This window comes from Channa argus, chromosome 12 (genome assembly GCF_033026475.1).
Source record: "Channa argus isolate prfri chromosome 12, Channa argus male v1.0, whole genome shotgun sequence".
Classification (NCBI taxonomy): domain Eukaryota; kingdom Metazoa; phylum Chordata; class Actinopteri; order Anabantiformes; family Channidae; genus Channa; species Channa argus.
The window spans coordinates 22,461,980-22,475,177 of NC_090208.1; the positions used below are offsets into that span (position 1 = coordinate 22,461,980).

At 38.4% G+C, this 13,198-nt stretch overlaps 1 protein-coding gene across 5 annotated transcripts in view; it reads right to left on the reverse strand.

Moving 5' to 3' along the window:
• nlgn2a (neuroligin 2a) overlaps positions 1 to 13,198 on the reverse strand; it is a 175,262-nt gene that overhangs the window by 78,856 nt on the left and 83,208 nt on the right. For 3 of the 5 annotated variants that reach the window (XM_067523854.1, XM_067523853.1, XM_067523852.1), the window contains one exon: positions 4,689 to 4,742. The exons of 1 other annotated variant lie outside the window; for it this stretch is intronic. In XM_067523854.1, coding sequence (XP_067379955.1) covers positions 4,689 to 4,742 — 54 coding nt within the window. Of the gene's footprint in view, positions 1 to 4,688; positions 4,743 to 9,645; positions 9,822 to 13,198 lie in introns of all 5 variants that reach the window. One more of the 5 variants, XM_067523856.1, reaches the window with a different exon arrangement.

The window sequence follows — 13,198 nt, forward strand, 5'->3', positions numbered from 1 at the left end:
TATCTGGTGGGAGTGTAGACAATTATTCAAGTGGCTCCTTCCTTATTCTTTGTCCTCCACACACGGTTTCCAGAGTTGTGTAACTTTTATGTTGTGGGCTTTTGCTTCTGATGCTACAGACATATTCTTACTTGATTAATATTTGATTCTGTTCTGTGACTGTACTGTGCTGCGCTAAACTGATTTGACCTAAAAACTTTCTCAAATCACAATAAACTATATAGTTCTTTGTAATTATTTACTAATATGGCAAATGAAATACAAAGTGTCCTTAAAGCCTAAGTTTATTTTTAAAGAACACCAAAAAAGTAAACTTATAGACAAACAAATAAACATTCTAAAATGTAATGTAAATTAAATAAATATACAGCACAGGCTTGAAAGATGCACCAATAAATATTTGTATAACAAGGGAGGCGGAGGAAGAGGCAGGGAGAAAAGGGCCTGGAAGATACCAGGAGATTATTACAATGTGTAATGGCTACAAGACACTGAGGACACTTTTGTTTACAGTCAGATTATTGACAGTGCCTTTAAAAAAGTGCATCCTATGTCTCTTTAAAATTTATAACGTACATTTGTCTCACGGATGTGAAATTTACATCCACTTCGAATGTGATCATGCCATTCAAGGGCTGTTATCAGCAGCATAGATATGGCCTGGGAGCGTCCTGCTCCAAATGCCAGAAGGCTCAGTAGGTCATTATTCTGCCATTTCATATACTCGAGATTTGTTGTCAGTTACAATTGTAAATGCAGAGTAACAATACGGTTCTTGGACAAAAGGTGCAAGTTTAGGTTATGACTGACTGACCAAAACTCATACTGATGGTAATCATCTGATTATATGTAGTAGGTACCTACTACAACTAATATTGACCATTCAATGTGATGATAATACTCAAATCAGCTAGACCTTCATTATAAATTTTTTTATTTCTGTTTAATTTATGTGCAGGGAGCTTTAGAAGTCAGCATTCTTCATCCAGTCAAAGGATCTCTATAGAAACTTAAGCACGATCCGTTTAATCATTGAACTGCATACCATGTTATTTTAGTTCATGTGGTACCAGAAGGCTTTATGCAATGTAAAATTAAAACCATAAAAATGTCTGATTCTATCCTCCCTGTGTTCAACAGTACTAGTATCTGAAAATATTCCAGTATTGAAGGAAAATCTAAACCTTTCACATCTTTGTATGATTAATGATACTCAATATTATACTGTAATTAAATACCCAGTTGGATGATTCATATTCTTATCATCACTGGTCATGAAGAAAATTGACTACATTATTGGAAAAAGCCAGAGCTCCCGCCGATCCATCACATAATTTGCATGACTAATGTTTGAAAAATGAGCAACATTTAGCCTGAAAAGACAATAAACATTTCAATCAGGTATTGGGACACAGAAAGAACTCACCTTCATACTATATACATTTGCAGTTAAAGAAAATATTTTACATCCTTTTCTTTGTTTGCTTCTGATTTCTTTTCTGCTTCAAAGACCAAGATACTGTCAGAATGTATCATCTGGAGGTTCTACTGTAATATATTGATGGCTGATCTCAGGACTTAAAAGCGACTGGCTGCAGACTGGTGCTGCAGAACAAGCTTCTGCATAATGATTGCTTGTCAAATACTAGCCTCCTGTAGCTCCCCACTTTTAAATCAAATCAGAAACTATGTATATTATGTAATTTTTTAAAAAGCTAGGTAATCACAGTTGGTAGTTTCTCCCTCTTTTCCATTTCTTATGCAGTATGATTTAAATTGTAATCATCAACTCTTCTAATTTGGGTCTTTCAATTTACTTTTTACCGTGCATTTCCTTTCACAGGCTTTGTATTTTGTGCTTCTGTTTATATTACAGTGTGTGTGTGTGTGTGTGTGTGTGTGTCTGATCCTGACAGAAATATGTTCCAGGTTCGGGGCTCAGGTGGCTCTGGTTTGTCTCTGATCACAGCTGACAAACAGCACAGCACAGTAACACACTCTCTCTGTCTCTTTCTTGATTTAGTTCAATCTTATTCAGGTTTGTAATTCTCTCCTGTCTCTCTCTCTCCCTCTCACACACACACACATACACACACACACCAGTGCAGAGAGCTGTAAGTTCTATCAATCTTTCTGAACATCGACACTGAGAAACAGTGCGGTCCAATAGGCTTCACTCCCTCACACCTGATGCAGAAGCAAGAGAGCAAGACTACTGCTGCTGAATGAAGCCATCTAGTTGGGTAAAGGACGCTGCCTTAATTTCTTGTTGCTCTTCATGAGTATGTGCAGTATGTGCTTGTTCCTTGAATAGAACAGCTTGTGAATAGGCCTAAAATATGGCATGGCCTAGAATATACAGCTTCAAAGCTGCCAAATTGAAAAGGCTGTTGATTCCCGGCTGAAAGAATGAGGACAAAATGGTGGACGGAATGATTGTGCGTGCTGTGGCTTTTATCGTATAAAAGAGATGGCCATGTTGTTTTAGGATTCTCTCACTGAAGAGTGTACAGCCTCTTAAGGATGTTATTTGTTGGTTAGAAAAGTCAGGCAGCTGAGGAGGGTTTATGGCAGGTTAATATAAGACTATGTTGTCCTAAACTTGGTTTCTTACACTAGCACCCTTCATGTCCTTGCTATAGTTTATGGATTTTCTCTAATTTCAAAAACCTGAAAATTGTATATTCTACAGTTAAACTTGCCATGTATTTGGGCTAAATACACTCAATGATCCCCCACAGACGTGTTTTGAGATATATACAAATATTCTGCATGGAATAATAAATGTGTCGGATTTTCCAAAAACAGGTTCAATTTCCTTATTAGAGTCCATTTAGTTATTTTTCTGACTAAATAATTCACAATATACATTTACAAATACTGGTCATTTTTAAATGTTAATGGCAACTGTAAAAAGAGCCATCTGCTGTATTATTAAACTCTGAAAAGTAAAGGTCAAACCGTGTAGCGACAGTAGGCAAAGTACTTTTTAGGTGAAGAGGGAGTTTAATTTTTAACCTCGGACAAAATGTACTAAAATATATGAATATGCATTGGAGGGATTTAGTATATCTTCATTAGATTTATATCTAGGGAGTGTGGATAAAAACCAAGGCAATTAGGCAGTCATACAGTAGATAATCTAAGGAAATACAGTGTATGTGCACAGTTGAATGAATTAAAAATGAAGCAGTTCTGGGGGAGATTTGGACTCGTGACCTCTTGGGCTTTTCCAAAACAAAAGCCACGGCCCTTGTTACCAGTGTAACTAATGTGACCGTACTGGAGCTAATTTCCTTTGGGAAACTGCTTAATTCTTGCCAGGCCTGTGTATCTGTAGCCTTATGCAAAGGCGATTATCTGCAACTGCATTGCTATACACTTCATCTGTTTATTTGTTGCCTGTATCAGTAATCCTATGCGAGGACATTAAGTCTGTCTCTTTGCCTGAGAATAATTTTTAGTATCTGAAGATGTATCCTGTTGGATTTATTTGCAGTAGCTGAGCTCCAGTTCCCCCCTTGCACCTGAGATGGATTTTTTTTTTTTTGCTGAGGTAGTGTAATGGAATTAACAACAGCCAATGAAAATGAGATAAACTGTATGTTGTGATGACACAAGAAACAAATATTGACTGGGCTTTGAATGCTTGTTGCTCAAAAAGTTGTGTCTGTGCCAGCATGGTTGAACAGCAAGAAAATGCTCGTGTCAAACTTTCTCTCTGACTTCCAACTTTAAAAAAAAAATAAAGAATAAAAAACAAAAAAACAAAAAGAAAAACAATAAAAAAAAAAATCAAAGAGCATTACGAAAAAGACTCACCCACACAACCCTCAAAACAGCATAAAGAGAAATATGTATCAAAATATCATCAGTCATCTTTTTTTCCAAGAAACGTGTACAAAAGAACAAGGAAAAGAGGGGCGGAGGTGGATGAAAGTGCAGATAAAATCACCTCCACAGAATATGTGCTGCAGGTAGGAGATAAATTAACAGCAGGCTGTGGCTCCTGTGTCCTTATTTTAGTAGCCGATTAGACCCAAATCTTCCAGAGCGGAGCATGAGTGTCCTTGGATGTCCCCAAAATTTTTTTCTTTGAGTTGATGTTATCATCAGTGACTAGGAATAGGGCTAGCCTAATATTTGTGTAGGTCCCTACTCAATAGCAATTTCATCCTTGAGCTGGGGATTGAGGCGTAATATTAATGCGCCTCATTGTGTCTGGTCTCAATAGGTGCTTTGTTGCTCAAAATCCTGACAACGATTTGGTTTCGGGGACAATGCTGTTAGCTGGCCAATAGATTTTCAAGGGCACAATAGTGATGATGATGATGTCCGAGGCTCTCTGTCATTTGAGAGCATGATAAGGACCTCTGGAAAACACACACAGCTGCTTGTACATGGCTTCACAATGAAGAGCATCTGGGTTCATTTGCCAAGGCATTATGTTATCCAAGGTTACATAAGGTTGATGGTTTGCATAGGTTACACAGCTTTGAGTCAGCATATACATTTACACCAACACATCTGTATGCATCTTTTATCCAAAGTCCCACTTAAGAAATGCTTTATTTGTGTGTGTGCGCGTATCTGTTTGTGCATGTGTGTTTTCCACTCTACTGAATGTGTACATATCCCCCAAAAAGACTTCAAAACAAGAAAAAAGGAAAAACATGCAACAAAAATACCTTCGTCTCGAGGCTTGTTCATTGAAGATTCATCGTGTTTTTTTGTGAGCGGACCTAGGGTTAAGAAAAAAAGGGGGGAAAAAGAGAAAAGAGAAAATTCAAAAAAGATTACTGGCAAAAACGGAAAAAAAGAATATCAAAAAAAGAAAAGAAGCAAGAGCAAAAAGGACAAATCAGCAAGAGTTCATGTTTGCTTATTGGTTTGATATTTTTTTTCTGAAAAAGAGTACAAAAACAAAAACAAAAGGCATCACAGACACAGATTTATTACAAGAAAAGACACAAGATCAAAGAAAACTGGTTTTGGGTTCCTTCTCTTGCCCCTGCAGAAGAAAATGGCTGCCACTGAAATGGCCCCTCTGGTTGTGGTTTTTTTTTTGTCTCTCCTTTAAACCTTGTTCCCTTAATCTAACTTTTGTGTCAGCTGGGTGGGTGGTGGGTTTAAGGTGCAGAGTGAAGGTGGTGGTAGTGAAGAGCGGGAAGGGAGGGGGGGGTGGGAGTCGGAGAGGCTTGTGTGGTTTGAAGAACAGGACCCAGCCTTTTCCTTCCACCATATGATCAGAAAAAATACAGTTTGAAAAAAGAAGAAGAACAGGCAAAGAAGAGGACACCTCTAGAAAGAATTTGGGTCCTGATGCTCAAACCCCAAATTTTTACCTTTGATATTTCGGCACACAGAAAATGTTGCACATTAGTTATTTACACCTCTTTTTTTTTTAATCGACACAAGAAACACAAAAACACCTTTAATTTGACAGTCGCTAGTAAGCAGCGAGACAATGACCCTGTAATGGTAAAAGGCACATTAAACATGTTAAATAAAATAGGGCACGTAGGCTTTGCGTTTTAGATTGTGTGTGTTTGTCATTAGTTTGTGCTTAAACTGGAGAACTATTCCCCTGGCAAATAAATAATTACATAGCACAACAGCAGTGTGTCAATTTGAAAAGACAAGAAAGCGTGACACTAATTGCACAGAGCAGTGAAGGTAAAAGGTGAATGTAATTTGATTCCCATTTGCCCATTGGCTATTTTTGGTTAAGTTATAAAGAGCGATGTAGAGAAAGAGAGAGGAAACAAAAGAGAAAAAGGAAGGACGCATATAGAGGGAACACAGAAAAAAAGAACCTATTTGCTCAATCATCATGTCTCTTTTATTTGATGATGAACTGCTCTTATCCCATTTAAGGAAGCTCACTTTGACCAAGCAGCTTATTTGCCATCAACTTTCAAGAGTGCTCCTCATTCAGCCATAATCACAAAGTAGACTATTTAGGAAAAATGCTCTTATATGCTGTTTTGATTTTGGTCCTGTTTCATCAGCGTCACTTGGAATTTTCCCCGTGAGCAAATATCACAGAAAAGAGAGAGAAGTCACCTTCTTTTTTTGGGTTGTAACAAAAAATACCTAGTAGTTCAGCTTGTCTTCAAGAAGGTGAATGCTAGTGGATAATACTCTAACCTCAGCTTTTAGAAAGTAAGTACTACTACAAAAATACTCTTCACCCTTCATCACTTTCACTTTCATCTGATAAATCCACTTTAGTAACTTGAGGTTTAGCAAAGAACCTGGGGGTTTTTTTAGTTGGATTTTTGTAGATTAACAAAACAAAAACTGACATAACACTACGTGACTTAGTGGACAGGTTTGTTCTATTATACTGTAAGATGTTGTACAGAATAGGTAAAAACTTCACCTATACAGCACATACAAAAGGCTGAATATTGTCTGTTACCCACTATGTGTTGATGAATGGGCAGCCTCCGAAGGGCCTCCAACACAGAAATATCAAGACACGAGTAACAAAAGGTTACAGCAACTCAAAGAATGCAGTGCTTACAATACAGATAGTACATACAGTAAGACCTATGTTAGTACACGCAACCCTTCAGTGCACTTTAGGACTGGGCCCAATCCTAAATCTTGCACATTCATGTATAGTAGTTTCTCTGGGATTGAGGGGTCGGGCAAAGTTGTAGAGATACAAACCCCTTCGCACTGACGGCTTTCAGAGGGAGCTTGTTTTAGGGGAAACACATAATACCTTGTTTTCCAGTAGGAACCAAAAAGAGGAAAGTCTTTCAATAGATACTGTTATTGACAGCTTATTCCATTGCATTTTAGATAACCAGTGCCAACCTGTTTTGTTAAAATCAAAAACTTCTACATAGTTTTTTTAATATGTTTAATACAAAACTTACTTATTGTACATTTGTGTGGATTGGCCATGCTTTATGTTCTTGTAACAAAAAGAATTCGGTGGGAGGTGGTTTGGTTAGTTGGTTTTTGTATGAGGCACAGGAAATTAACACCAGAGACCAGTGACTGAGATGTAGGTGTGTTGGTGGCAAAAAAAACAACAACAATAAATAACACTTCTTACCTGACCAAACTATTATCTGAATAAGACTCAAATGTAGTTAAAAGTCATAAAGAAGCTAGTAAGTAGTAGTTTTCCTCAAAACAGATGCAGAAATGGTTATGGATTGATGCACATCAATGAGTGGTATAAAAGATTAAATATTAAACTGCTTATCAAAGAAACTAACTTTTTTGAGAGGGAGGGGGAAATGGGAAAAGCAACAATCAAGCAGCCATTACTGACCTGGCAACACGCTGAGAAAAAATGTAAAAACTGAGCTTGATTGACATCTTTGTGCAATGAGGGGGCGAGTAGCCTAGCGGTGTGAATCAAGCTGAGTGAAAGAAAAAAAATAGCTGGTTTTCTTGACATTTTAAGAGTTTTTCCCAATCATAGGAGCTGAGGCAACAGGAGCATGTGCATTTCGATAGAGATGAGATTCGATAGAGATACCGCAGGTCCTATCAAGACCCTTCACACCTTACATACATTACGTGTAGACGACTGAAATCACAGCAAATACAATTAATATACACCCAGAACAGACTGTAGAAATCGGCATTTGCTTTGATACTTCAGGGATAGAAAAAGACATTCAGGAAAATATGATTTTTTCTAGAACTAAAAAGAGGGGGATAGGAGACAGCTGTTTATTTCCCATTCATATATGCAACTACAACATGTAATAAGTAGGAATAGTAAATACAGAGACTGTAAAGTTGAAATACTTGGAAATTTGGTCCATCAACCCTTGTATTTTGTAGTTTAGATTGTTGATAACTCTAAATCATTTGCTTACCTAACTAATTGCGAGAAACATGCCCTTTACTACTCATAAGTAACAGCTGCAGTTCTCTAAGGTTTATGGTGGTAACAAACAGTCCAGTTTCAGCTTACTCACACAGAAAAAGTCATGTTTTACTTTGTAGTGTGGCAGAACATACATCCTTCCTTTAAATGTACAATATCCTTTTACTAACTGAGTAAATTGTAAAAACATCTGCAAGAAAACTGTTTTTGAGGGGTTATAACCAGGTAAGTAAAGGGTAAATTATTAACTCAATGCTTTAAGCTATGTTTAATAACTATGCAAGAAAAAGTGATTTATTGAAAAGTACTATTCTAATTTCTAGATACAGATGTGTCAGCCAAAAACTTCTGGGTGATTCATGGCAGGATGTGTCCAGATGCAGGATGTGATCTATTCAGATTCGTGAACCCAGAAATGTCTTAAAGAAAGCAGCATGACCTTGTTAATGCCCTTAAGCAACCTGCTTCAAAACAGGATCTACAGATGGCTATTAATTGTCTTAAAAAATAAGGTTAATGTGGTTGATTGATACACTCTGATTATTAATTTCATGTATTTACAGATTTCCAGCAACCAGGTTACATGCATGTTAACGCAGTTAAAAAAAAAAAAAAACACTGGCCAAACATTTAATATAGCCGGCGATTGATTTTACAGTGAGGTGCAAGACAAGGCCAATGGACAATATCGTTATACAGTACCTCTATCACTGCAGTGCCACACATCAGAGATCTGTTTCTTTCATTTACATTTATATTTAATCATTTGGCAGATGCTTTTATCCAAAACGACTTACAAGTGAGGTACAAGGCAGGCAAACATCTTAGTTAAGGAGAAAACATTAGAAAAGTGCTATGATAAAAAGTGTTTGCATTTTATGAGATGCAAGTGCAAGAAAAAACAGGGTTGGTTTTCTTTTCAAATATAAGTGCCCAGGAAGTTGCAGTAGAGTTGAGATGAAGAGTTTTGCTTGGTTATCTTTTGTGTGGTGATGGGGCCACGATACGACGTAGGCTGGCAGGGTGCAGTGGGCGGGAGGGATTGTAGACCTAAAAGAGAGAGTTGAGCTAGGCAGGAGCTGTTGAGTTGACCACTTTATCAAGCCTTCTAAGAACCAGTTTGGTTTTAACAGGCTGGAGAGTCAAGACAGAGCCATGTCATTATGTCTGTATATATCTCTGCTTTCACAGAAATGCTATTGCCAACACACAAGAAGAACACAATACAACTTCAAAACAACAATCCACTTCCACCTTTATTTAGAATAACTAAAATAACATGTTAGACTTTATTAAGAATTTGTACATTTTTTCTATTCTGTTTTCTGATTGCAAACAGATATTTAGTGTAAGAGTGACGCTGCTTGTATGTCTGTGTCTTTAACAAAGTTTAAAAACTGTGAGTGTAAAACAAAGCTATGACATTATGCTACTAAATAACCTCAGACTCTCTTCTTGCTGTAAAACTTAACTGGTAGCGTATAGTAAGGTCTAAGTTCTGAATGTTATCTGTTGTTATCTGCTAAGCTACTTCTGCTACTTCTGTTGAGCTCAGGCAACAGGAAATGGGGGACGACTGAGAACTGGCTGGAAACTAGCTGAAAACTGGCTGACAATGGGCTGTCAGTCAGAATTTCTTAGCCTGTACATCTCCTTTTTTGGGGGGGGGGGGGGGGGGGGGGACTTTAGGCTTATTCTGTGTATGGTGTCGCCACAGCGGATCAATTGTCCCCATGTTGATTTAACACTGTTTTATGCTAGATGCCCCTTCTGACGCAACCCACCAAAATTTCTACCAGGCTTGGCACTGACACTGCACAGCTGGGGATGCGATGGGCTGGTGGGAGTTCAGTGTCGTGCCTGCAGAGACAACGACATGTGGTCGGGAAGAGCGGCACGCGAAACTCCGACCCTCTGGTCGGTAGGTGGCCACTCTACCTACTAAGCCACTCCTGCCCATCTGAAAGACATAATTAAACTTGGCCTGTTAGCAACATATATCCTGGATAACTGCAATTGTAACTTCAACTGATGAGTAGAGGAGGTGTTTCTAACAATTAGTTAAGTAAATTCCCGGGAAGTAAAACCTACCACCATCAACATAAACCTGTCACAACTGCAAGGTAAAAGTTGATGGATAAAAGTGAAAGTTTGGTCTGTATTTACCTACTTAGTAGATGCTGTAATTACCAACTGTAAAGTATAATTTGTTCACGTATTTACCAGGATTTATCAGACTGTAAAAAAAAAAGCCTTACCTAGAAAGACGCTTTTGATTGGAGAACTACTTGAATCAATCACCTGTGATACATTTGCCATGCAGGAAGTAGCTGCTCAAGAATATTTTTTACTCTCTCCTGTGCACAGTTTTTTCTTTTATCCTTTTCTCTTTGAAATGTTTTCTTTCTCTCCCTGTATTCTGCTGTGTCTCTGTTGAAGAGTAGATGCAGGCCGGCTGACTACAGCTCACTTTGAACCTGGTTATGTAAGGATTCACTTCAGCTCCACTTCTCCCGACGGCCATACACACTCACGCATAAATGTCAGACTTGCGTATCATCATACAGTGCATGTGCAGGCTGCACAGACAAGATACAGTAGTTTGCATGTAGTGTGGGGATACACATATATCACATGCAAGAAACAGAAAAATGTTGTGTAATGCACCTGTGTCAGTGACCAAGCAGGTGGACACAGGACACAGGAATCGATTCTTAAAGACAAATTGGCTTTTATTTACCCAAACCCAACATATACAAGGAAATTTGCATTAATAACAAATTGGGCCCTAAAAGAGGTCAGCAAAAGATAGCTAAACTCTAAGTATCAAACTGAAACTACAACACAAGTTCTAGCCACAAACCCAGACAAAACAGACCTAACCTGAGTGACACACAAGGAGCAACATACAGGTGCTGGTCAAATAATTAGAATATGTTCACAAAGTTGATGTATTTCACTAATTCCATTCAAGAAGTGAAACATTCATTCCACACAGACTGATATTTTTCAAGTGTTTATTTCATTTAATTGTGATGATTATAACTGACAACTAATAAAAACCCCAAATTCAGTATCTCAGAAAATCAGAATATTACTTAAGACCAATACAAAGAAAGGATATTTCCACACTCTAATCAGCTAATTAACTCAAAACGCCTGCAAAGGCCTTTAAATGATCTCTCAGTCTAGTTCTGTAGGCTACACAATCATGGGGACGACTGCTGATTTGACGGTTGTCCAAAAGACGACCATTGACACCTTGCACAAAGAGGGCAACACACAAAAGGTCATTGCCAAAGAGGCTGGCTGTTCATAGAGCTCTGTGTCCAAGCACATTAATAGAGAGGCGAAGGGAAGGAAAAGATGGGGTAGAAAAAAGTGTAAAAGCAGTAGGGATAACCACACCCTGGAGACAATTGTGAAACGAAACCCATTCAACCATGTGGGGGAGATTCACAAAGAGTGGATGTAGCTGGAGTCAAGTGCTTCGAGAACCACTACGCACAGACGTATGCAAGACCTGGGTTTCAGCTGTCGCATTCTTTGTGTCAAGCCACTCTTGAACAACAGACAGCGTCAGAAGCATCTCGCCTGGGCTAAAGACAAAAAGGACTGGACTGCTGCTGAGTGGTCCAAAGTTATGTTCTCTGAGGAAAGTCAATTTTGCATTTCCTTTGGAAATCAGGGTCCCAGAGTCTGGAGGAAGAGAGGAGAGGCACAGAATCCACGTTGCTTGAGGTCCAGTGTAAAGTTTTCATAGTCAGTGATGGTTTGGTGAGATGTCATCTGCTGGTGTTGCTCCACTGTGTTTTCTGAGGTCGAAGGTCAACGCAGGTGCATTCCAGGACGTTTTAGAGCAGTTCATGCTTCCTGCTGCTGACCAACTTTATGGAGATGCAGATTCCATTTTCCAACAAGACTTGGCACCTGCACACAGTGCCAAATCTACCAGTACCTGGTTAAAGGACCATGGTATCCCTGTTCTTGATTGGCCAGCAAACTCGCCTGACCTTAACCCCATAGAAAATCTATGGGGCATTGTGAAGAGGAAGATACGATATGCCAGACCCAACAATGCAGAAGAGCTGAAGGCCACTATCAGAGCAACCTGGGCTCATAACAGCTGAGCAGTGCCACAGACTGATCGACTCCACGCCGCATTGCTGCAGTACTTCAGGCAAAAGGAGCCCAACTAAGTACTGAGTGCTGTACATGCTCGTACTTTTCATGTTCATACGTTTCAGTTGGCCAACATTTCTAAAAATCCTTTCTTTGTATTGGTCTTAAGTAATATTCAAATTTTCTGAGATACTGAATTTAGGGTTTTCATTAGTTGTCAGTTATAATCATCAAAATTAACACTTGAAATATATCAGTCTGTGTGGAATGAATGTATACATTATACAAGTTTCACTTCTTGAATGGAATTAGTGAAATACATCAACTTTGTGAAGATATTCTAATTATTTGACCAGCACCTGTATATACTGGCTGGCCAAACCAATATGAGACACAAGGGGTAGACATTGCTGTAACTTAGCAAATTCTAAACACACACCAGACAAAGTTAACTAACATTAACCCGTTTTTTATATATGCAAAAGCAAAAAAATATATAATATACCAAATACAGTTTACTAACCTATAACAACTAAAATAACATTTTGCACATATTTTCACCTCCCTGCATCCAAGGGGATACTTGGTACGGTCCGGGCTGAGTAGAAAGTATTTAAAGTTGATAAGGGCCTCAATCAATCTTTTATTTGGATGGCCAACATCCCCGGATAGGCAAAAAAGGTAACTCAAGAAAAAGAGAGATAACATTAATACAACTTAAACTTAATAATGGAAGAAACTGTAAAAACTGTAAAATTAAAAGTTAAGTGAAAACGTTACCAAACAAACTTAGGGTGTGGCCGACAACCTTTCACACTGTGTTTCTACAGCTTTGTCTAATGTCTCTTCGTTTGCAAACGATAAAACAGAAAAACTAAAATAATCAATTTACAAAAGTATTGAGTCCCTTAATTCAGTGGTGTGGAGAAGCCCATTCGGCAGCAATAACAGCTTCAAATCTTTTAGGGTAAGTCTCTACAAGCTTCTTACACCTGGATTTAAACAGTTTATCCCATTCTTTGTGACTGATCCTCTCAGGTTTTTCCAGTCTGGATGGAAAGTGTCTGAACTGTCATTTTCAGGTCTCTTCACAGATGTTCAATGGGGCTTTAGTCTGGCTGGGCTACTCAAGGGCAGGACAGTTCAGAGACTTGTCCCATAATGACTCCAGTATTATTGCAAAAGTAATGTTTTTCTCCTTTTTCAATTGTGACG